General features: G+C 29.4%; 3 protein-coding genes across 3 annotated transcripts in view; 2 read left to right on the top strand and 1 right to left on the bottom strand.

Moving 5' to 3' along the window:
- Positions 1-3481, top strand: part of LOC124425957 (homeobox protein Hox-A7) — a 7233-nt gene extending 3752 nt beyond the window's left edge. Inside the window, exons 2-5 of the mRNA XM_046967083.1 lie at positions 486-829; positions 1061-1332; positions 3014-3183; positions 3296-3481. Of these exons, the coding sequence (XP_046823039.1) occupies positions 570-829; positions 1061-1332; positions 3014-3183; positions 3296-3385 (792 nt within the window). The 5' untranslated portion in view covers positions 486-569 and the 3' untranslated portion in view covers positions 3386-3481. The remainder of the gene's footprint in view (positions 1-485; positions 830-1060; positions 1333-3013; positions 3184-3295) is intronic.
- A 149-nt stretch (positions 3482-3630) lies between these two features.
- Positions 3631-4720, bottom strand: LOC124425959 (MKI67 FHA domain-interacting nucleolar phosphoprotein-like). The gene is made up of 4 exons (XM_046967086.1): positions 4512-4720; positions 4212-4418; positions 3992-4100; positions 3631-3915 (listed from the first exon to the last, which is right to left on the bottom strand). The coding sequence occupies exons 1-4, from the start codon at positions 4647-4649 to the stop codon at positions 3653-3655; spliced, it is 717 nt and encodes a 238-aa protein (XP_046823042.1). The 5' UTR covers positions 4650-4720; the 3' UTR covers positions 3631-3652.
- A 1357-nt stretch (positions 4721-6077) lies between these two features.
- On the top strand, positions 6078-25444 carry LOC124426091 (tachykinin-like peptides receptor 86C). Its single transcript, XM_046967374.1, has 8 exons — positions 6078-8001; positions 12828-13041; positions 21697-21831; positions 21900-21980; positions 22386-22536; positions 23282-23478; positions 23615-23742; positions 24600-25444. The coding sequence occupies exons 1-8, from the start codon at positions 7707-7709 to the stop codon at positions 24725-24727; spliced, it is 1329 nt and encodes a 442-aa protein (XP_046823330.1). The 5' UTR covers positions 6078-7706; the 3' UTR covers positions 24728-25444.
- The last annotated feature ends 563 nt before the right edge of the window (positions 25445-26007 follow it).

Genomic DNA, 26007 nt, shown 5'->3' with positions numbered 1-26007 from the left:
ATTCTCTATGTACTATAAGACTCAACGATGATTGGTCCATTCCGAAAGAACCGTAACGAATATGTTCCAGCATCTTTCCAGCCCTCCTCCCACATGCAACGCGTTTCTCATATCTCGCCTACGTCCACCCTAGCCTTCTTCTCCTTGCCTTAACGTTTTGCTCTCAAGATACTCAACTACGAATGCGTTTCTTTGACATTTCCAAGTTGCTTCTAAGACAATACGCACGACGACTCTAATCCAAGCGCGTTAATTAATATCTTTATTTATTCGTTCGTTTATTAATTTTATTATTAGGAAAAAAGAAAAAAAATACGAGCTACCTATACATACATATATATATATATATATATATATATATATATATATATATATAAATATATATGTTCGTAAAAAGTGAAATCGTGAGGAATACTATTAGTTTTTGTTTTTTTTCCTTTTTTCTTTCTCTTTTTTTTTTTTTTTTTATTTATTTTTGTTCGAAGAGATAATCACGAAAGGATAAAGAAAAAAAGGAAAAAAAAGAAAAAAATAGAAAGGATCTTCTTCCGTCTTTACGATCCTTAAAGATGGAATCCTGGATGGACAATGTTAATTCGAATCAACGCTTATCGGATGAGATTTTCGAATCTTCTTACTTCGATCGAGAAAACTTACGGCTTGGAACAAATTGCGAAACGTTCTGGAATCACAAGTACTGGAACAGATCTTCCAGTTCCTCGAGCATTGTTAGCACCTCAAGAGAAATGGGTCAACTTCTTGCTCCGTATAATGCCACTGGCAGTTACTCACAGAACACGGATGCCAGTCAGAATTATCGTCTTTACAGGTATATACAGTTTAAAAGACATTTCTATATAGAAATAGATTATATTCAATCGATTATTATTATCATTATTATATTCTTCTATTATTGATTATTTCTTTCTTTTTTATTTTATATATATATTTATAGGATTTATATAAAATATTATATAATATTCTATAAAGAGATTAAAAATGAACGATTAAAATTGACGTGTCAAATCGGAATGTTTGACATTTAATATTTTCTCCGAAGGTGGGGTCAATATTATCAACGAAGCGATCGAGACGACTCTATGGGTGATCCCTCTCGAGATTTTTTTGGCGAGAAACACACCGACGGTCAAGTGACTACCACGGCCACGGTCATTCGTACGGGTGAAATTTTACACTTTCAAAGTAATTTACAAAATAACCTTGTCGACTCTGAACGACGAGACACAAAGTTTCAAACTTGGCCGACGGCTCAATCTCAACTCGATCTTCCTAACTTTTCTTGCGAGGAAGAACCGTCTTCGGTTGATCACGGTAAGTTTATACACATATATATATATATATATATATATATATAAATGAAAGTCTCTCATTTTATTACAAGAAAAAAAAAATAATTGTTTCGAATTTGAACCTTATAAAAGTAGGAATACGTACTAATTAAATGATCGATTAAATAGATCAATAAAGAGTCAAAATCGTTTATTTTCTTTCGTCGATCTTTCTTAGAAGAAAGAAGAAACAAGTTCTCGATTGAAGGAACATAAAAGCGAGAGATTTTTACGAGGAGCTTTCGCATTCCAACGACATTTGCTTGTTGATAATCCGTTTGCATTAACCGCGTTTATAGCTTCGCCGTCGCCGATGCGGCTGTAACAGACCCAGTATAGCCTAAATATTTATGAGCAAGTTATATCAGCATCGGTACTCATTAACCCGCATGATCTTACGTAAGAAACGTACCTAATTGTCGGCCCTTCATTTCGTCTTTACTACCACATAATCGCGATCATTCGTATGCATAGAAATGATTATACATTTTGTGGTTTACTAATGTAAAAGGAGAAATTCAGATGATGATCAAAAAATATAAAAATTTCTCTTTAAAGATAAACTGTATTTACTTCGATCAAATTTGTACTTTAAATGTGATCGTTTTTCATAATACTAAAGTTTAATCCAAAGAAATAAGTTAAATTTATAATAAATGTGAAATACATAGAAAATTTAATGAGAATTATCGAAGCAATAAATTAGAATCACGTTCGTTTTGTTTCATTCGGTTAAAATGAGCTTGACAATGTTGACCTAAATATATATCGTTTGGTCTTATCAATGACGTAATTAATCATAAAAGTTATTGAAAGAATGATCGTAAATTTGATATATTTTCATTGTCTTTTAGAAATTGAATTACGCGTTTCGTTGACTTTTAAAATTTATCGTTCTCGTACTCGTCATCAACGAATTTCAACGATTTACGTCAGACGATAATTAAAGTAGTCGGGCATATAGAGACAAAAAGGAGCATAAGAAAAAAGATGAAGAAAAAAAAGATCTAAAGATCCTTCGTCATGCTAACACACCGGAATTCTAAGCGGCGATTTAGATATTTCTCTAGACTCCGACGCGATTCAATTAACTTTCACATTTTAGAAGCGGCATCAACATCGCACAAGGGTTTATCAGTCGGCACGGCGCACTACTCGTGCAATGACGCATCGAATATGCGGCTATTTTCATCATCACGCGGCATAAGACGACAAAAAGGTCGGCTCGCGGTGAAATTCTCTTATAGTTCCGCGAAGTGGCAAGAAAATCGCTCGCTTTAAGGAATGACTCGATCCTACTTGACCATTCAGATTTATATATATATAAATCTTAGTATATATATATATATATATATATATATATATATACATTCTTTTTTTGCAAGAAAAAAAAACCTTGTATTTGTTAATATTACAGTCAAGTTTATTAAAATATTATATGATAGAATTTTCAATCCATGCTTGCGATATACTTCTATTTCTTCTTCCTTATTTCCTTTTTCTTTCGGATCAGCAAGCAAGCAAGTTGGTTCTTCCTTTTATATCGTATACTAATAAAATTAATCTCTAAATTCAAGATATTTCACATTGTGCAATAAATATAATCTGACAAATGTTACTTCGATTATTAATCTGTCTATTCATTTTTTTTTTTTTTATCGTAGAAAAGATAAGAAAATTAAATAACAATACAGTCGATAAACCGCGTAAAGAAAGGACAGCCTTTACGAAGCAACAGGTCCGTCATTTGGAATGCGAATTTGCGCATAGCAATTATCTGACGCGTTTGCGCCGATACGAGATCGCTGTTGCGTTGGATTTAACCGAACGTCAAGTAAGAATTATACTCGATAATGAACGTTTCTTTTTAGATGTTTCATATGCTAACATAAAAAAAACAAAAAAAAAAAAAAAATTTACTGATACAACTCTGTCTATTTTTATAGGTCAAAGTATGGTTTCAAAATAGACGCATGAAGTGGAAGAGAACTAAAGGAAATACAACCAATCTACGAGAACGAAATGCTGTATCTTAATACACTTGATATTCGAACATAAACGTAAACATATGTACATAATAGTTAATATTAATTATTTACTCGTACTATGCTATGTAAAATCCTTTTAAAATTTGTACATTATTTAGAACAAATCATTCATTGACGCAATTTAAATATTTTAGTTATCAACTTGTTCCACTGGTGGAACAAAAAAAGAAAAAAAAAAGAAAAAAAAAAAAAGAAAGAAAGAAAAAAAGAAAAAACGCTTAATAAAAATCACATTAACGAGTTAGAACATTTATTTTATTTCGTTTCTTTCGCTTGCTCGTCAGGAAGTACGATCGAATTGAATTTCAAATTAATACCATTCTCTTTTAATTTCTCCTCCAATTTTGTCAGATTTCTTAAACTCTTTTTTTTATATAGCTTGTGCTTATCGTCACTTATAATAGAATTTCTAATAATCGTTATCTTTCTTCTATTTATTACTTTTGGATACCTCGTCTTCGTCCAACTTTTTCCAACGAAGAATCCTATGTGCTGTTTCTCTGGTGGTATGTACGTGGCTACAAATTATCATATAAAATGTAATAATTTTAAACTTTAATCTGTTTTAAATCAATATAATACTGAATATAATACCTTTTAATAATCTACCGCACATTAAATAATTATTCATCGTTTCGGCTGCTATCTTAGCAACATCAGGATGTTGAAATTCGACGTAACCATAACCTCGACTAATTCCAGTCTACAATGAATTAGGAAGAACATAATTGCTTAAAATATATATATATATATATATATATATATCATCATGATAATAAAAGGAATGTAAAATGTATGTATAAAAAATCCGTACCTTGCTAGATCTTACAAGCCTAACTTTGGTAACTCTACCAAATTGTGTAAAATAATCTTTCATTTGATCCTCAAAGAATCCATGCGGTATATGACCAAGATATACAATTCCCCTACTCGACTTAAATTCCCATTTCTTTTTCGCAGCTTTCACAGTAAAAGATTCTTTCAGATTATCTTTTTTTGATCTATCTTCAATTTGTTTCTTCTATAACAGCACGTAAAATTATGAATATATTTACAATTGATATTAAAGAAATTATTTGAAAACATAATTCTGTATAAACACGTGACACCTAACCTCAAATACTTCTTTGACATTTTTCACAGCTTTCCGTAGGGTCGATTCTCCTGAATTTCTTGTGGCTTTTGTTTTATTCTTCACAGCTTTCTTAAGTGCTTTATCTCTTAAAGTGTTTGTTTTATTTTTAACTTTCATTTTGATAAATAATAATTCACGTAAATCTTATATCACCGTGCAACAAGTAACAAGCGACTTCGCCTTTGAGACGAAACTAGAGACATCTAGTTGTAGCCGCTAACACGATGACGGTTTCTGATTGGTCGAGTAAAATGTGGGAAATTCAATGGCATTACTTTTTCATTCCCATTTTTCTGAATGAATTTATTCAATTTCCGATAGCTTATCAAAGTTCCCTGAATACAAATGGGCTTGTTTTATATTTAAATAAACAACGTATAGGTAAAAGATTTGGACCTATGAGATAGAATTGAAAGATTACTTTAAAATATTTATATCTGTAATGGAAAGTATTGGAAAACGGTAAATAAAGAATAAAAAGAAAAGAAGAAGAAGAAGGAAAGAAAAAGATAGATAAAAGAAAAAAAGTAAAATACGAATTGAACTAATCGATAGAATTTAATCTCTCTCATTCAAACTTTATATTGCATTCATTTCTGTTCGCATGTTTTGCTAGCTTACGTGCATACGTCCATAGATTTATCCAACATTTATGCGCCCTCGCATTTCCCTTTAAAAGCATGACCTACGTATGTCTTAGCCTTTTCTATCCTTTTAACCTTTTTACAATCCTGTTTATTGTCGATTCTAGCAGGCTTTAAAAAATTCAACAATTTATCTTTGAAAGTCTATCTAAAAGTTAAAAATACCTCATAAACTTCCAACGTACACTATTTTCTTAATGCAATATTAACATCAAATATCAGTTATTTAAAATCGGTATAAAATTTTATAATATAGGAACAAAAACACGAAGATATCCCTTCTTTTTTTTTATAGGTAATAGGTATAATATAACTCTACCGGTATTCACCCCTTTTCTTAAGAGTATGGAAACTCATTCTCAGACATTCTTATGCCGGTATAAAGGTATTTCGAAAATCGTACTGTTTGCTAATGTTGCGCGATCGCAACTAAAGTTTTTTATGGAGAGGGAGAGAAAGAGAGAGAGAGAGAGAGAGAGAGAGAGAGAGAGAGACAGAATAAATAAGAAAAAGAAAAATAAAAATAGAAAAAGGAGAAGAAGAAGATACGAGAGAAAGAGGAGTAAATGGTTGAAAAAGAAATTGCTCGAGAATGTTATAAAAAATCAATGATCTTTAAAAGATATATATATATACCAATAATTTTCTATATTTCTTCTTCTTCTTCTTCTTTTTCTTCTTCTACGTTTATTGTATATTTTCAAAATATTTTAATAGATTTTCTACGAAATTTATTATATATTCCGTCGGTCTCACATCCAATCCCATACTTAAGGTTTACTAGTAAAAGAGAATTTTCTGAAAGATATAAAGAGGGTGAAGAAGGAGAAAGAGGTGCGAGGAGTAGCGATGGTAGTATATGCCATTGCGCACGCATCTTTGAATGAACATGCTTTTCAAGGCTTCAGTATCTCCGCCGAGGTTCGTGAGAACGGTATACCCAACGAAACCTCTTGATTTTATTTCGACATTGTATACCTCGTAACATCACAATCTAAAAAGGAAAAGTGTTCTCTTTTTTTTTTTTTTTCGATCGAGCGATAAAAAGTTCTGTTTGTCCGTTGATCGAATTAAAAAACGATAGACCGAAGAAAAAAAGGAATAAAAAAAAAAAAAAGAAAAGAAAAGAAAAAAGAAATAATAGCAAAAGGAAAAAAAAATGTTTCAATCTTTTTTTTTTTCTCTACATTTAATCGATTACAATGATCGATCATTTTTCTTTCGATCATTCGAGAATAACCGAATAATCATAATAATCTTAAACCTTTTCCATTTCCTATTTCTAGTGAAATTTTAATTATGGTGTACCCTCGGTGGTTGCGATTTCTCGATAAAGAAAGGACACGCGATACAAGGATTCGCGCGTGTATTTTAATAAATGTTTCGAATGTTTCAGATCAAAATTCAAATGTCAAAAGTAGAAGTGATACGATCCTTCTGTCAAATTATCATAACGTTTAAGCCTTTGGGTTTAAGTGTGCTTTAAATTAATGAGTATAGTTCTTCTTCTTTTTTTCTTCTCTCCCTCTCTCTCTCTCTCTCTCTCTCTCTCTCTCTCTATTCCATGTTAGTGTTACTCTCGTGTGAAAATAAATGTGCTTGTTCTTCATCAACTTTAAAAATTCTTCAATCGCGAATCATCAAGGATCGTAGAAGAAGAATGTAATCGACGCATTTATCGAAGATTTATCAAACGAATGTTGAAATAACGTTAATTTTCGTAATAATAAAATATTGATATAATATAGAAGGAAGCACGATACGATTTATATTAAGATTGAAAACTGATCTTGAATATAAAATAGATAATGATATTCGATATTATCGTTGTGTTATCTTAATGCAAGATTATTAGAAAAAACAAACTACAGGAGAAGAAGACTTGGAATTTTTAAAGGCCGCATCTTTCTTAACTCAGATTTCAAGAGAGATTTTCTTATTAGTACAATAGCTAAGCGTGCTTGACAATACTCTTAACAAGACTGTCCAATTAATAATAATCGTACAAAATAATAAATTCGAGAAGAAAAGAACAACGAAAAAAAAAAAAAAACAGAACAAAAAGAAAGAAAGAAAGAAAATAAAAAAGGAAAGGGAGAACACGTAATAACATTTTGAAATTGGAATCGATTAAAACTACCAATTATTCTATTCGTTAACAGCTTATTTTAATTCCGCTCGCATAAATCTTATGATTTTATTAATTTATATATATATATATATATATATATATATATATATATATATATATATATATACATAATAGAAAATGAAATAAAATCAGTTCGAGCTCATTGAATCGTTAAATTCACATTGAAAATATTCATTATCAAGAAAATATACCCATATTTGTCTGTGCATCGTTTATTAATTCGATTTTAACAAGATTCTCATGAAAATCGTATTGGTTTTAAATGATAAACTGACGATTAAATAAATAACATTCGTTAAAATCTAAAAAGGAGAAAGGATATCTTTTCTCACGATTATAATTGAAGAAAATTATTTGAGATAAAGTCTCGGATAAAATATGAGTAGCCTTAATAAATTACATTTGTACAATTGCACTGCGTCGATTCTCGAACTTAATATATCTTTGTTAATAAAATTAAATCGTAGCGAGTTTTTAATCGTCTCCGAAGAAGCTTTAGGAAGATCGACGCAAAGAGATGTTCTTCGCGATGCACTTTCCGATTGTATATTCGGTATTCAAGAACCACCATTCGATCTACCTTGGTGGCAGAAGCTTACATGGTCGTTAATATATGCGATCATTTTATTAATTGCAACCGGTGGAAATATAATCGTCATGTGGATAGTACTTGGTAAGGATTTTATCTATCTTCAAATTAATATTTTCATATTTCTATCGTAATTTTTAACATTAAAATTAGGAATCGTTTCAATTCCATTTTATATCGTTCAATTAGATGATAACAATGAGATAACGATAACGTGAATATCGTAATCTCGTCCTTTCTTACATTTCTTTATCACCTGTGCATTCAAAGAATCATTAAAAATTTTAAGTACAATGATAATATCTCGAAATTTTAATTGTAAATTAAAAATCCTTCTCGATATTTATCAGTTATCATTTTGGATAATAAATTTATTAAAATTTCTCAATACTTTTTTAGACTTATCGTTAGAAAAGAAAAGAAAAGAAAAGAAAAAAAAAATACCTTTACTTTCTTTACTTACGTTATAATTTCTATGATCTCATTTTTATCGGAATTTATTATCAGCACAAAAATTATTCTACTTATATGTTACGATGCTATCAAAAAATGTAAACTTACGTAGATATTTACGTAGGATATGTGTAAGAGTACGTAGATGATTACTGAATAATAATAAGAAAGCATTATCGCGACAATTCCAAATTAGATCAGTATTCTCGATATAGTTGTGAAATATTCTATCGATGAAAATGTCCCATCGAGTATCATTTTGAGATAGATAGATAACATGTTACTAATGAAACTCTCGAGCGTACAAAAGTCTTACGTCAATCGTAACTTCTTTCCTTTTCTTTTTCCTTCTTCCTTTTTGGTTTCTTTTTTCTTTTCTTTTTTTTTTTTTTCTATCGTTCCAAAAACGAACCAATTAGTTTTACATCCATGTGAAATGACTTGTCAGTGAGATATATATATATATATATATATATATACATATACATATACATAGGTGTAGATATAGAAAAAATATATGGAGATCGTGTAATCGATCGGGAATACCTAAAGAAAGATATCACGTTACAGAATGATTTACGTCTTTCAAGGATTTTCTTTTCCTGAAACATATATTTATTACCGTCATAACGATACTCCTTTTTCTGTATCACGATATACTTAGAAAGACACAGTTATGGATAAAAAGGTATCCAACATATATTTCACGTTAACAAATCCTATATCTTTTATGTTTCCCAACGTTCGATAAAAATCCGAAGTGTATAAAACAGACGATGTAATATAAAAAAAAAGAAGAAAAAAAGAAGAAAAAAAAATAAAATAAAATAAAAGAAGAAGAAAAGAAAAAAGAAAAAAATGCGTGGAAGAAAGTTGTCCGTCAAAAAAATAATTCAATTGCCCTGAATATCGTACTACGAAAGATAGTATCGTAATATAAAAGATAGAATGGTATCTGTAAAAGGGGAAAGGAAAAAGAAAACGAAAGACAAGGAAAACGAATCGAAAGAAAAATTTCGCTTCAAACGTAATACAATTTTAGCTTTTAGCTTTTGACGGAGAACAAATTTGAGGATTTTTTCGATTTATTTGATTCTTTTCGAACCATCACCTATTATTTTCTTTTTTTTCTTTTTTTTCTTTTTTTTTTGTTCCGTGCAAAGGTCTTCTATTACTTTGAAAGCTGCAAGATATGTCACGAGATGGATAGACAAGTTTTTAGTAGCTAGCTACGTGATTTCATACGGTCGAAAAAGTCGAACGTGACCATGCCAATGTTTATCCACTTTCAGTGTTGAGAAAGGTTTTTCTCATAAAAAATTCTTTAAGAAGGAGCAAACGAATCTAACTTTTCCTAAAAGTAAATCGTTCTAAAGTCCAATCGGTCTTTTCTCCTTTTTTTTTCTTCCTTTCTCTCTATCTATCTCTCTCTCTCTCTCTCGTGTAAAATCATTAGAAGTCAGAAATTTATTAGAATATCATAGAAAATTGAATGAACCATTTTCGTAATATCAAACAAAATGTTCTTTTGTTTTTTCGATTTTCTCTCTCTCTCTCTCTCTCTCTCTCTCTATTTCTCTTTTTTATTGATCTCTCTTTTTCATCGTAAATTTTCTTGAAAAAGCATTACGAGATATTTAACTCTGTGGAGAAGGAATAGGTAGAATTTAATTACAGAAGAAAAATAGAACATATCCATTTATCAACGTGAAAGTATGTTCCTCCTGTGAAGTTTTTACCCTTACATCTCGTTAACTTCCAAATTTCCACCCTAATATTTAGCCAGAAATTGAACTAATCTTTGGTTCCCCATTGAGAAATGTTAGATGATTAAACATTTATACCATACATATATATATATATATATAAATATATATATATGTATGTACATACGTGTGAAACGAGTGTTTGTCTTTTTTACGTGACAGGCTGGAAAAAAAGTTGTACGTATGAATATCATGATTGCATGTTTTGTTATCGATCTTTCTGCGAGTGAAGGAGAGAGAGAGAGAGAAAAAAAAAGGAGAAAAAAGGAAAAAGAAAGGAGCAAACATGTCTTTTCTTGTTGATATTTATCTATGTTTGATGAGAGGCAGAAAGAAAATTTTAATTTATATATACCATCAATGCATGTTATGCATATTAGTAATTCTATAAAAAGAACATTTTCTCATTGGGATAACATATTTTCATTGACAAATGCACAAATATATAATATAAGAGAATGCACTATCAAAAGATACGATGGATAAGTGTAATAAAAACTTTTGCAACTCCGTCGAAGAGAAAAGCTATATCTATGATCCTTTAGAAGTCCTTTCCCTTTTTTATAGACTGAATTTTTTTTACTTCCGTGATTTTTGTCCCCTCGAGGGTTACCGCAAATTCAATGAGGTGACACGTGTCGGTAAAGGGCATCCTTTCTTTTTCTTTACCACTTTCGCTAAAACTTTTCTCATATTTTAGGGCAAATGAAAACGGGCTGTTGCTAAAAGTTTATCTAACATTTATAATGATCTCTCTCTCTTTCTCTTTTTCTCTCTTTCTCATTATGATTACATTATTGGATTATGAAAACAAATATACGTATTGAAATGAAAAATTTTTCTCTTTTCATTTTATAAATTGTTTCACATTTTTCTCTCTCCTTCTCTCTCTCTCTCTTTCTCTCTCTCTCTTTTCTAGTGAAAAATCCTTGTTATTTTTCGCAAGTTAAGCGAGAAATAAAGAGAGAGAGAAAACTGATCGTCGATAGAAGACGTTTAAGAAAATGTTGAGAGTTTGATAAATATGTTTTTCGTTCAACTATCGACTCCATGAAAAGTGAGTAGTATTAAAGGTTGCTGTTGAGTTAGAGCGACGAGAATACGATCGATCTTCGTAACTAATAACGTTTGCCTAACTACAGACAAAGTAAGATATATATATATATGTATTTATAACAGGCAACTTATGTTATAAAAATGTATTTTTATATATATATATATATATTTTTTCTCTTTTTCCCTTTATTTTTTGTTCTTTTTTTCTCTTCTTCTTCACAACAATTTTCCACTAAGAACAGCAAATTTTTCGCATTACGAACGCATTTATTATAAGCTTGGTAGTACCTGCGTAAAAGCTGAGTCAACACGAAGGGAATTTGCTTATTTTATCGGTGGAAGAATTTAATAGGCACTCTAAATTGCTTTTACGAGAATGTAAAAATGTTCAGTAATGTTAGATAGAAAAATTGTTTAGTAATGTTAGAATTATCATGATCCTTGACCATTCTTATCAATTTATAAATGTTATAATATTATATTTTTCAAAATAATATATGAACGATACCCCTTGAGTATACTTTTACAAAGTTATCGTGAATTTGCATAGATGAAATTGATTAAAGAAGTACGAGGATATTTGGAGATAATTACGTATAATTTTGAGATAATTGCATTTACATTCGTCATTTTAATGATTTTATTTTAAGAAAGAGAAATAGAAGGGAAAAGAGTGGAAAAATAAGAAATGTATAAAGGCATCTTTTTCTTTTTTTGTATTATTTAAATTTGTTTCACATGTATATGGGAGAGAGGGAGAGGGAGGGGATGGAGTAGAATAGAGAGGGATATTAAAATTTCATTGTTGTCATGGGCGATGGTTCAAACTGTGCCATCCAAATGCGTTAAAGTACATTTTATGAATATTCAACTATCCTTCCTCTATCTCGAACATAACAAATTCATTTTTTCCATTTTTTTTTATTTATTATTATCCATATCGTTATTACGAATACATTTGCATAAACCATGAAATTAAAGTAAAAATTTATGAAAAGATTAAGATCATCGGTTGTGAAAAAAAAAATATATATATATATATATATATATATATATATATATATTTAAAAAAAATAGATATTCATTTATTACATAAAGTTTCTTTGAAAATGTTTGTTTGTGATTTCTTCAAATCATTTCTAGGCGTTGAATAATTTGCATAAGGAAATTGAAACGATAATGTTAAAGTAGATAGGTAGATAGGTCGATAGATAAGTTGGTAGATACTTCGATTTACTTTGAAAATACTCAACAAATCCAACGAGTAATTCCACTGAAAGCATTATTTTGCAATTACGACAACGTTAACATTACAGATTGGAATATAAATCGAATTTAATCGAAGGCAAGTTTTAAGATAGATTTTTATCGGATAATCGGATCTATCTATTTTCTTATTTTATTATTTCTGTTCGAGTTTTAAATCAAATGAATTTTTCTAATTGAAATAATTTACACCTAATGGATGTACATAGAGTTTGGATTTACGATGATCTTCTTCGAGACCTTTAGCAATTAATTCTTCTAATCTTTCAAGAGATCTTTTTTTATTTTTTATTTTCACAAGTGAAACCCTTTAAAAAGATTAACACATATATAAATATATATATATATATTCTTTTTTCTTTTTCACAGCACATCGTCGGATGCGTACTGTTACCAACTATTTCTTAGTGAATCTCTCATTGGCAGACCTGATGATGTCGTTACTTAACTGCGCCTTCAACTTTATTTTCCTCCTTAACTCTAGCTGGCCCTTTGGTGCTATCTACTGTACTATCAACAACTTTGTCGCTCATGTGACTGTCGCGTCGAGTGTCTTTACATTGGTGGTTATATCCTTCGACAGGTATGTCCTACTTTTTTTCTTCTTTTCTTTTCTTTTCCTTTTTTTTCGCACCTCTATACTTTATGTACATTTTTTATTTAAATATTACTACAAATATACGATACATTTTTTAATATATTACATAAATATTTCATACTATATGAATTATCTAACGATAAATAATATTGGATGATCATTAAAGAAAATATTTCCTTAAGAAGATATACCTAATTAGAAATTAATAGCGAATGCATCTCGTGTATAATTAGAAAAAAAAATTTCGAATCTTCATTATATAAAACAAAGTTCATTGTTAATTAATACGATTTAAAATAATTTTCAAGAGATTAAATTTTATCGAATTATTATGTGTTACTTAAATCGAACGTAATAAAAATATAATTTTAATAAATATAATATGTTATAATTTGTCATTCGTCGTGATTATCATAAAGAAGTTTTTCAATGTAACTTGTAAAAAATATTTACTTTGTGAGATCACTTTAAGAGTTAAATATAAAAGTTTAATTAATGACGTTTAAAAGTGATAGATATTTAAAATAAGTTTCCTAAAGTTTCATCCTAGACGAAACTCCAAAAGAAAATAAAAATATATTCAGACGAAGATAAATTGGATGCATGATTTATTTACTTTCTCAATTTATTTATAAGTTTCATTGTTATCTATTGACAGAAAAGATACTCGATATAAACGATAGAAAGAATCGATTTGTTATGTGTAACGCAAGTAGAGATTATGACACGTATTCGAATATGTATGAATGAAGTTTTATAAATCGTCTCTAACTTAGTTCATGTATGAGAAAGTATCAATGCAAAAATATTTCCGTTCAATGATTGCTTCGACAAAGTCTATGCAATTTTTCTTTTATTTTATTTATGCCATTTTTCTTTTTTTTTTTTTTTTTTATTTTTTGGATGGATGAAATTTAGAAAAAAGGGAAAACAAGAAAGAAAAAAAAGAAGAAAAACTCATTCATCATCGCGTCAATCAAAATCACGAAGGAATTTGATTCGACGTCGACTCAACTTCCGAACTTATTTTCTTTTATATCGATCGTACTTATTCGTCTAGAAAATAAAAAAAGAAAAATAATACTCTTCGATTCAGTTTATTTCGTTGAATTGGAAAAAAAGAAGAAAAGAAAAAAAAAAAGAAGACGATATAATCATATCGTAATTTTTGAAATTTTGGGAAGGGATGCTGGTTGAGGATAGGGGATAAAGGGGAGAAAAAAGACTTTAACATTTGTGACGAATCCCTTCGAAATTCTTTAAATATGCAAGAAGTCTCTCCAGATTCGAAAACAGCTACGTATCTTACATAAATTTAAATAAAACAACGATCAGAAGTTTCCTTCCTTTCCGTTTTGTCTTTTCCTTCCTTTCATTCCATCATTCATTCATTCATTCATTCATTCATTCATTCTCTCTTTCTTTCTTTTCCTTTCTTCCTTCTTTACTTTCGTCCTTTGTCGTTTCCTGTCATTCACGAAATCGATTCGTCTTTTACCAGAAATACGATTCCATCTATTCAGACTTTCTTACAAAGAAAAATTATCAAGTTTTACTTCTTTCCTTAACGATTAGATCAGTAATTTTCTTCTTAAAGGATGTAATTTACGAAAGTACGAACGAACGAACGAACAAATGAACGAACGAACGAACGAACGAACAAGCGAGAAACGTAAAAATGGATACGGATAGAACTTCGTAGTTCTTCTTTTTTTCTTTTTTCAATAGAAAAAGTTCTTGTACAGTAGCGAGTGTACTCGTCTAAATTTTCTTCGAAGTTTTTGAAAAAAAAAAAAAAAAAGAAAAAAAGAAAAAGAAAAGAAGAAGGATAAGAGAAACTTACGGATACACGAAGGTTTGACATTGTAGCGTACGCGTTAAGAGCCAAGATAAAATAGAGTAGAATATTGCAGGTGGGGAAAGAAAAAAAAAAAGAAAAAAAGAAAAGAATAAGAAAAAGATAGAGAGAAAGAGGAAGAAAAAAAGAAAAGAAAGTTGAGATTTTTTTTGTTGACATATACTGATAAAGAAAACAAATCCTCTCGCAATATACTCTGGTTACCTTTATCATCGTTGAGCTTGTCTTTCCTTGGCAGGTAATATATAAGATGCAAGAGTAATAAGATAATAAAAAGAGTACACCTTTTTGAAATCTAATTTTCTTTAGATTTTTTATTATCGTTAATTCTTTAAAAAAAAAATTAATTTCAATGTAAGCTGATATTTTCGATCGGAAACTAAGAGAAATTATCACACACACACACACATATACACACATACACTCATCCACACGTACGTACACATATTAATCCAATTAAACCAATAATATTTTATGTAAAATAATGATCAAATAAATCTTTGAAAATTAATTCTATTTTTTTAAATAATTATTACACACACACACACACACACACACACACACATATATATATATATATATATATATATATATATATACTAATCAAACTAAATAAGAATTTGATCATGTATAAGTATGTACCCTTAAAGATAGGGGTTTCGTACCAAAACTTCATCCGATAGAAATCTTAAATATACGAACGCTATGGATACAGATTTTCTCTCTCTCTCTCTCTCTCTCCCTCTCCTCTTTCTCTCTTTCTCTTCCTCTTTCTCTTTCTCTCACACGTTTCCTCGTGAACCAAGAGAGAATCGTAGATTTTCTAAGAATGATAATAATATTTGCCGGCAATAATTAAGGTCGGATAATTAACGCAAAGAAAGACCTTTGCTGTCTCATCGTTTTCAGATAAGCTGCAAACATTTCAGAAGATTTATATATACATATATATATACATATATATATACATATATATATATATATATATATATATATATATAATTTACCGAAATCAAAAAGCAAATAAATCATATATCCTATTATTTAATACATTTGACAATAACAATTTACTTGTCTCACTTGTTAAAACTGATCATTGCAAAATTGATTTTATTATTCTCTTATTTAAGGGATGTAATAGAAAATAATAAGGAAATGAAAATAAAACTAAAGAAAAAGAATTAGAAACTCTACGAATCTGGTCAAAAAGAAATGTTATAGTACAGGAGTTTTCTTCTATTTGTTTTTTTTTTTTATTTATTTATTTATTTATTTATTTTTTTTTTTTTTAAAGAAAAGGAAAAAAAAACAGAAAGGAGAAAAAATAATAGACCTGAGAGAATGAAATTTGATCGATTATATTTCGAGTGTCTTTCTTCTCTTTTATTGTTTGGAACGTGCTATCGCTTAAATTCAGTTCCATACGATATTCCAACGAAATTAATTCAAATTCCTGAATAAAGATATATCTCCTGTTATGCATATATATATATATATATATATATATATATATATATATATATAGACAAAAAAACAAAAAAAAAATTACCAATATCGATCTCGTATCATTAAAGTTTAACATAGCTAAAAATTAAGAACTCAATGTAATTCAAAAAGTTTGGTTTCTACGATGAAAATAAATCGATGTCCCTCGTACCACTTTTTTTTCTTTCTCTCTTTTTCTTTTTTTTTTTTTTTTGTTTTCTTCGTCATTTTCATCGACTTCGACGTCTAAAAAAAAAGGAGAAATTAATGAGATTGGTTCGGAGAAAGTATTTGCGAGAATCAAAGTTTTCTTCTCCTTTCAAAGATCTGACTTCGAACGTTATATACGTCGCCTCGACAAATAGAATGAAAATTTTTCTTGGGAATTTTTTTAATCGTTTTAAATACTTTGCAAATTGTTCATATTTATTTTTACACATTTTGTGCACATTTATCGTATACATAAATCAAATGCCTTGCGGCTTCGTGTTTTATCTTTTTCTCATTTTCTCTATTTGCCTCGTCTGCTTTTCCCATTTTGTTTTGTCCGTATTTTGTAAAAATGAAAAATAAATTTAAATATTAAAATATATTTTCTTCGTCCATCTCTCTCTCTCTCTCTCTCTCTTTCTCTTTTTTTTTTATAAAACGTGTCATTAAGATTGTTCTTTATGTTCTTAAACGAACATAATATTAATTATTACGGGATAATAGATATTTGTATAATAATTTTTTTTTCTTCCTTTTTTTTTTTTTTTTTTTTTTTTTTTTTTAATAGAAATTTTATAATGACTCAATATTATGTCGGAAAAAGAAATGTTTTTATTAAATTGTTTTTGAGAGAAATAAGAAGACGAAAACATTGAGAAATATAATATCAGTTTTTATAAGATCGAGGCAGTATAAGGAGAAATAAAAATCAAACAAAAGTTTTGATGCATTCAATCACTATATTTCCTATTCAAATCTTATGCATCTTGACGCCATGTGTCTCTATGCAACCATACATTAGCATTTGAAGGAACGTTAGATAATAAGCGAAGTTTGTCGTGGACGTTTCAAGGATGTACGTTCGTAAAGGGAGAAATGAGACGTAAAAAATAACGGGAAAAAAAGGAATTTAAAAGGAACGACAAAAATAAATCAAATAGAAATAATCAAGAGAGAGAGAATAAAATTTAACAAATCAAAATGTAATCTTTTATGGTCCCTTTATTTTTCGCAAGAAAAAACGAACTGATTGGATTTCTGATCATTTCTTTAAAAATTGCCAATAATTAATTTTATTAGATATATGAATTTCCCAAGATTTTGAAATTTGCTTTCTAAGCAATTTCAAAACTATCTCGACTAAGAATTATACCCTCTGCCAGCTGCAGATATTTCTATTAAATGTTTTTCTATTTGTAGAATAAATTTTTTATTTTCTTTCTTTTCCTGTTTTCTTTTTTTTTTTTATTTCTCTCTTTCTTTCCTAAATGAATTTACGGAGATGAAAAAAATCTGGAGCATAAATGGAAACATTGTACGACATATATATATATATATATATATATATATATATATATATATATATATATATATATATATACACACAAGAAGAACGTGCTTTCATTAATGTTTATGATTAGTGTAAGTTGATATTGTATGCGCGAAATACACTTTTTCAATAATATGAGAAAATATTATTTATCTTTAATGAAATACGTATATCTCGCACATTCAAAGAAAATTTTTGGAGTATCTCGCCAAAGCTTTTATTGTGAAATGCTTTCTCTGAAATTGCTTTGTTTCCCTATCATTTTATCATAGCATAATAATATTAATAATAATAATAATAATAATAATAATAATAATATTTTTTCTCTCATAGGCGAGAGAAATAAAACGGATTCGAAGTTTTTTATTTTCTTTTATTCTTTTAATCCGTTTATTATGATACCGATAAAATGTAAGAATATGATTAGCTTTTCTCCTTTCAAGTGAAATCGACAATGTTCAAATATGAAAAAAGTATACTCATATTTCGTTTGATCGATCACCAAATGCCATTACAATCTTCTATTATTCATTTTCCTTTTTACAATAGAACAAACAATTGCTGATAGTTAATGAAAACAAATCCTTAAAATTAATCTATACGATATTTTCTACAAATATCTGTATCATTAAGACAGTCACGAGAAATGAAATTAATGAGACAATAAATTCTTTTATCTGTGGTATTGTTAATTTTCTCTCTATTTATTATATCTATCAACACAATATAGATCCATATATAAGGAGAGTCATTTACAGAAGAAAAGGAAAATCACGGCCACGACTAAAACTATATATAACCCCTCGTTAATTAGATCACATATTAAATAAAAACGAAAAGCAAGCATCTTTGTAAGAAAGAAATTGAATTTCTTTTTCATATATATATATATATATATATATATATATATATATATATATATATATATATATAGATATATATATAGATATATATGTATGTAATTTTATATACGTTCCTCTAACCCATCGTCGTAAAATTCAAGAGGTTGGAAGAATGGTTGTCAATGACAGAAAGAGAAAAAGAGAGAGGGAGGGAGGGAGAGAGAGAGAGAGAGGGAGAGAAAGAGAGAAAGAGAGAGAGATTAGTTTTGTGGTAACTCAGGACACCAAGTTTATTACTTCTTTGAGAAGAGACAAAATATAACGGGAGTAACTATGATAACAAAACCGCAGAATCTCATTCGCTTTACAATTTCGTCTGATTTACTTTCTCAAACTTACAAAGTAGAAATATTCATATCGGTGTACTCGTTAACTCGATATCTCTTCCACGTCATTAATATCGATTCGTTAAATCTCACAATTTCGTACGAATTAAAGAGAACAATTCCACTAATGCTAATCTCTACATAAGTTGAATTAGCAATGTAACGGAGCCAATGATAGATGATGATAATGATGATTCGATAATATGTAATCGCATACAATGATCAATACGTATTGGAAATTGATAGAACTAATTAATTACTGTTATTCTAGAAGACGTATTATGCATCTAGATTAATATATATATATCGTAGAATGATATTAAATTATAAACGAAATCAATTATTTCCGAAGGAAATTAATTATTTATTAATTAATTAATCCAAATATATTTATATACATGCATCGATCTATACGCATTATCCCTTTTACGTTTCTTTCATCTTCTATCTGCTTTTATCAAAGATACGAGGGAAAGAAAAATATAAGAGGAATTAAAAAAGAAATAAATTAATAAATAAATAAAAAAAGGAAAAAAATTAAAAAGAAAAAAAAATGAAAGAAAAAACATCAAAAGAAAGAAAAAAGAAAAGGAAAAAAGAAACAGAAAATACAGGGAGAAAAAAATGAAAAGGGAGAAATATAACATGGAATGGAATGCTCACATAGGAGAATGAATCGGATGAAACTTCAACGAGGCAATGATTGATAGAGCAAAACATAGATATAAAGAAAACTTCATTACTTCGATATAATTGTTTTCTGATTCATATGTTTCATGACCTGTTCGAAGGAAATTTTCAACTTAATATCACGATCTTTATTACAAAGTCTTCGACAAACAACGATCTCTCCTTTGATTATTTCAAATCAATAATAAAAATCGCCTATAGAATATAGTATCGTATATAAATACGTACATACGTATCTATATAATAATATCTTACATGTGAAGATGTGATATATCTTAAAGAAAATTTCGAGACCATTGTATCTCAAGAGAAGAACTTTTACCAGGAAGATCAAAGAAAATTCACCGTGTTTTTTCTTCCTTGCAATTTAGAGAGGTGGGAAAAACTGAAATGCCATTTTAAAATTCTCTCTCTCTCTCTCTCTCTCTCTCTCTCTCTCTTTCTCTCTCTATTTTCTTTTCACTCTTTTTCTTTCTTTTCTGAGCAAAGAAGCAGTTGGGAAACTTACGATCGTGGTTTGAAATACAATCACGAAATTTAAGAAAATAGCTTAAATTATTTTACGGAAATGACTAAAAATTTATCTTTCTACGAAAAGAAATTGAAGAGTGCCTAACGTTCGTGCCATTCGACAAAGAATTTCATTTAAATTTCAGGTCGAAAACATGTTCCTTCTTTCTCTTATACATACATACGTACATACACACACACAAACACATACACAGATAAATAGCGCACACGCACACTGTTATTTTCCGTAGATGAAATTTTCGAACTTTTGCATAGTAATCAAAAATATTTTATCGTTATCGGTCCATGACAATATCCGTGAAAGTGTTTAAAATATCGTATAATCGATAGACGATAGAAGTGTAGAGGACATGCGATTCCCACGCATTTCGATTAACGAAAAAATTCCATTAACGCAAAACTCGTAAGCATCTGTTTGCGAGAATAGTAAAGCTCCTTCTTCGGCAGATTTTCCAATTGAAAGAGCAAGGAAAACGCGTAAGGAAAACGTCAAGATGGCCTCTTTTCGAGGATCACGTCTAGTAAACTTCACGTTTAATCATTTATTTTCTCTTCCTTCTTTCTCTCCTTCTTGTTTTTTTTTTCTTTTTTTTTCCTTGCTGTTGCTCTCTCTCTCTCTCTCTCTCTCGCTCTCGCTCTCGCTCTCGCTCCCTCTCTCTTTTTCTCAGTCTTTAGACGACGAAATATCATTCGAACTGAACAAAATAAAATATTTTTCTATCTTCCTCTTTTTCTCTTTCTCTTTCTATTGTATTTCCAACAAAATTTTCTAAATAGAAATAGAAAAAGGAAATATAAAAATTTCAAATTCATTGATATTCCAGATCATATCGAGATTTTCTATCTGGATTTTGATTTAAGCTATCACGAATAATATCACGTTTCTCCGTTATTCGCGCACGTCAATAGAAGCTCCTTACAAGCTTTTCTCCTTTCAAGCGAAGGGAGAGAGAGAGAGAGAGAGAGAGAGAAATGTGAGAATCAAAGACGCAAGAAGCTAACACCAATCCTTTCGGTATGAAAGGAAGGAGCTTTAGCTGTTGAGCTGCTTTGAAGATGTCGCGAATACGTCGTTGCAAATAACTATATTGCTCAAAGTCTCTCTCTCTCTCTCTCTCTACATTGTTAAATGCATTAGTTTCATCTGGAATTTCTAGAAAATGAAACAAATATACGTCTTATCGTTTTATATATTTTATGTGTAATTATATGTATGCATTTTTAAATCATTTGTCATATTCTTTGATAATAAACGAATTTAATATAATCTTCTAATCCATTGACAATTATCAATTCATCCTGTTTCAGATATATGGCTATCATGCACCCTTTGAAACGGCACATGTCACGAAGGAGAACCATATTGACTTTGATTTTAATATGGGCAATATCGTCCATCTTGGCCATTCCCAATTTATTATATTCCACGACCAAACAGAAAAGGTAAAAATATTTACGAATCGATATCAATGAACGAAAAAAAATCAACATTTAATATGTGTTCATTACAGATACTTAAACGGTAAAACAAGAATCTCTTGTTTTCTAGCCTGGCCTGATGGAGGATACTTGAATAGTAAGACGGGATACTTGTAAGTAAATGTTCTCGTTAAAGTAGTTTATCCTAATAAACGATAAACAAATTGATTTTCATGATTTTCATGATTCCAAAAAAAAAAAAAAAAAAAAAAAAAAAAAAGAAAAAAAAACTTTAACCGAATTAAAATCAATTTGCGTTTATTCCTTCGTACTAATAATTCGATTATATGTAATATATATTTACGAATTGTATAGATCAATGAAACTTAGGAAATGAATGGATCAGTTAAAAAATTGATAATTTTTGTCTATGTCGTGCGAAAGATAACGACAAAAAGAAAGAAAAAGAAAAAAAAAAAAAAATAAAAAAAAAAAAAAAGAAAGGAAAAATAAAAGAAAAGAAAAAAAAATTCGTTTCTTTCCTCGTTCGTTTTTTCCTTTCTATTTCTTTGTTCCAGTTACAATCTACTTTTTCTAAGTATGACATATCTAATTCCCATCGTGGTAATGGCCATTTGTTACACTCTGATGGGTCGGAAACTCTGGGGTTCCAAGTTCATTGGCGAGCTCACGCACAACCAGAAAGAGTCGATGAAATCCAAACGGAAGGTATAAAGTCCTCGGATCTTCTCAAAAAAAAAAAAAAAAAAAAAAAAAAAAAAAAGAAAGAAAGAAAGAAAGAAAAAAGAGGGACGAAAGAAAATGGTTTCCTCCTAGCGATAATCACGCAAATACTAACGAAATCTTTTCTGGCACGTTTCATGGCTTAAAAGAGAATCACGCTGAACTCGTTATCGTTAACGTAACGAAGAATTCATCGAATGATATCTCAGAATATTCCTCCCGCGGAATTCATTTGTGGTTGAACATAGTAATCGTATTGGATAAGTCGAAATGAGAATGCTATCGATCTTGCAAATACTTGCGTATACACATATATACATATAATACATATAACCGTCTACGGTGATAAATCCTAAATCCTTGTAGGATTATGCTGACCATTCGAAGTCGAGATCGTAGCGATGCCCATTTAATGTCCGATCCGAATCAAATCCTCTTAATATCTTCCCTTTCCTTTCTTTTCTTTTTTTTTTTTCTTCTTCCTCTTCTTCTTCCTTTTTTCGTACTTTGTTAGAAAAAATACTCCTCGAAATAACAGATCCGTCAATTCGTCTCAATTATTATCTTTATTATCTTTCTTTTATTATCTTTCTCTCTCTCTCTCTCTCTCTCTCTCTCTCTCTATTTGTCATTCTCTCTTTATCTATTTATCTATATATGTATTTATCTATCTATCTATCTCTCTCTCTCTCTCTCTCTCTTTTTCTTTTTTTCTTTCTTTTTTTTCCAGGTAGTCAAGATGTTCATCAGTATCGTCACGATATTTGCCATTTGTTGGTTTCCCTATCAAGGATTTTTTATATTCGTTTATCATTATCAACACTTTATACAGACCAGTTATGTTCAACATGTTTATCTCAGTTTTTACTGGCTGGCGATGTCTAATTCTATGGTGAATCCTATCATATATTATTGGATGAACAATAGGTGAATATATATATATATATATGAATTTCTCTTGAAATGTCATAAATTAAGGAAAAATAAAAAATAAAAATATTTCTTCGCGAGATAACATAACATGCGGAAGAAAAAAAAAATATAATTACTTTGTCATTTATAGATTCCGAGTATATTTTCAATTGATAATCTGCAAGTGTTGTTGCGCGTTGGATCGAACGAACGTGAACAGTCCGCAAATGCGCGAATTTATAGAACTTCATCGTTCCGATCAAGAACGTTGTCGATGTGGTAAGTGCTCGTTGATTTATCTCGAATCAAAATTAAACTTTTATTTGCGAAATAAAACGAGGAAGAATCATAATAATAAATAATAATAATAATAATAATATGAATATAAAGGAGTAAAAGAGTAAGAATAAAAATAAGAATAAGAATGATGTATCCTTTTTAACGTGATATTGTGTAAGAAATAAATGAAAATTTTAATTATAAGGATCTAATTAAAATATTCAATGTGATCGAAAATGTTGACGTTTACTTTTGATAAAAAATTCATTTCCAATCGAGACAATCCGAGATTCTAATATTAAAACTTTTCGAAGAACTTATCGATCTCATAGGATGCGTAAAGAAATATTTTTTGTTTTTGTTTTAATTACTTTATCTCTTACCCCGATTATTATTTCTCAATTGATAAGTTCAATAGGCCAATCAGTACCTTGTGATTTTCTTTTTTAACAATATGCAAGAAGAGCCAGAATCAAAAGTTTATTCTCCCATGGAGTTTATCTTTCAAGATCAAACTTCCGACTTTATCCTAGTTAAAGTTATTTACCGTTTCTAATACTTGAAGAAGAAACTTTACGTTTCTATAGAAAATAAAGTTATACATATATAATAAATTTCAATAACTATTACAATTCCTTATCATGGATGTTTCATTTAAACTTCGTTGTAAAATTTGCATTAAACATGGCTGACCAAAGAAAAATATATTTCGAAAGTTTTCGAATTTATACGATTTATAACACATTCGGAAGTTTCAGATCAAGATAAGAATAAACAGGGAGAGAGAGAGAGAGAGAGAGAGAGAGGGAGAGGGAGAGGGAGAGATTACGTGTTCATTTGATTTGTTATTTTTTCAGGACGTTTACAAACCACATCGATCCGATGGCGTCATAGCGGTGGGGAAAGTCACATTCAAACCTTTAGGATGAATTCTCGATCGACTTACGCAAATCGTTCTACCAAAGACGACACGGTCATCATTTGATAAATCAACAAAGAATAAATAAATAAAAAAAAAAAAAAAATAAAAGTAGAAGAAAACATGAATGTGAATTTAACAACGATGATTTCGGAAACGATCGATCGTTCGATCGATCGTATTTCAATGTCCAGAACGTCGTTCTAGATATATTATCGATCGTTATTTTTTGATATTCGAAAACTCAGCGGCCCAACTTTCCTTTTTTTCGTAAATAAATAAATATGAACGTAACATATATATTGTAAAAGAGTTTGAAACGAGGGCAAAGTGGTAAATACACGCTACGCCATTATTTTCTTACGTGGGAGGACGGAATTGTAAAAGGAAGAAAAAGAAAAAAGAAACAAGAAAAAAAAAAGAAAAAGAATAAAGATGTTGGATTTAAAAGCTTCGGGAGGATCGATTCTCATACGTTAAAAAGATTTTCAACTGGAATGTATCGCGTGTTATGTAGCGTATATTTATTTACGCAAAGACTTTACAGATAAATAATTTCTCGTTCACACGCGAAAGACAAAGAGGTCTCTCTCTCTCTCTCTCTCTCTCTCTCTCTCTCTCTTTCTTTTTTTCATTCATAAATTATAATAAAATAAAAAAAAAATAAAAAATACATATAAGCGAGGAATATATCCGCATACTCTTTCTACCTCGAATAAGGAATAATCGTTTAGAAAAATTTGTATTAACAAGTTTTCTGTGAATAAATTCAATGTAAAAGTTTGTCCAGTTTAATCCTCGTGTCCCAATGACAATGCTATTACCGGACTAATCGAGCGATATTAAAAGGAAAAAAAAAGAAAAGAAAAAGAAGAAAAAAAAAATGAATTTTGAAAACTTTAATTCATCGAGCGAGCTTATTAAGATAAACATAAACAATCCAACGATTAAATGTCGAGAAAATAAGGGAATGATAATTTTTTTCGTTGAAAAGAGGAAAAAAAAAAAGAAGGAAATATTTCCCATGGATTAATAAAATAATAGAAAAATTATGTTTATCCTCGGGAATGCTTTTACAGTAAAGGGATAATCTTTTCCGTTCTTATACAGACCGGAGATGTCAACGGGAAGGATAATTTCGAGATTAATTCACCTGGAAAGGAAATTAATGTTAGCTGACGATGAGATAGGTAACATCCCTACTTTTATTTTTCGATTGATAAAGAAATGTCTTTGCCTTTTCTCTCTCTCTCTCTCTCTCTCTCTCTCTCTTTCTCTATCTATATATTTATCTATCTCTATATATCTTATTATGTTAAAAACACTTTTGTTTATTCAAGGATTCG

The sequence above is a fragment of the Vespa crabro genome, chromosome 8 (genome assembly GCF_910589235.1).
Source record: "Vespa crabro chromosome 8, iyVesCrab1.2, whole genome shotgun sequence".
Taxonomy (NCBI): Eukaryota; Metazoa; Arthropoda; class Insecta; order Hymenoptera; family Vespidae; genus Vespa; species Vespa crabro.
Note: the sequence above shows the minus strand (reverse complement) of the source record. Positions and strands in the feature narration are given on the sequence as shown.

Coding starts and splice junctions, on each gene's coding strand:
- LOC124426091 (XM_046967374.1), top strand. CDS start 7,707: ATGAGTAGCCTTAATAAATTACATTTGTACAATTGCACTGCGTCGATT. Junction 21,832..21,899: donor TCCACGACCAAACAGAAAAG/GTAAAAATATTT, acceptor TGTTCATTACAG/ATACTTAAACGGTAAAACAA. Junction 23,479..23,614: donor TATTATTGGATGAACAATAG/GTGAATATATAT, acceptor TGTCATTTATAG/ATTCCGAGTATATTTTCAAT.
- LOC124425959 (XM_046967086.1), bottom strand. CDS start 4,649: ATGAAAGTTAAAAATAAAACAAACACTTTAAGAGATAAAGCACTTAAG. Junction 4,419..4,511: donor ATGTCAAAGAAGTATTTGAG/GTTAGGTGTCAC, acceptor GTGCTGTTATAG/AAGAAACAAATTGAAGATAG. Junction 4,101..4,211: donor GGCTTGTAAGATCTAGCAAG/GTACGGATTTTT, acceptor AATTCATTGTAG/ACTGGAATTAGTCGAGGTTA.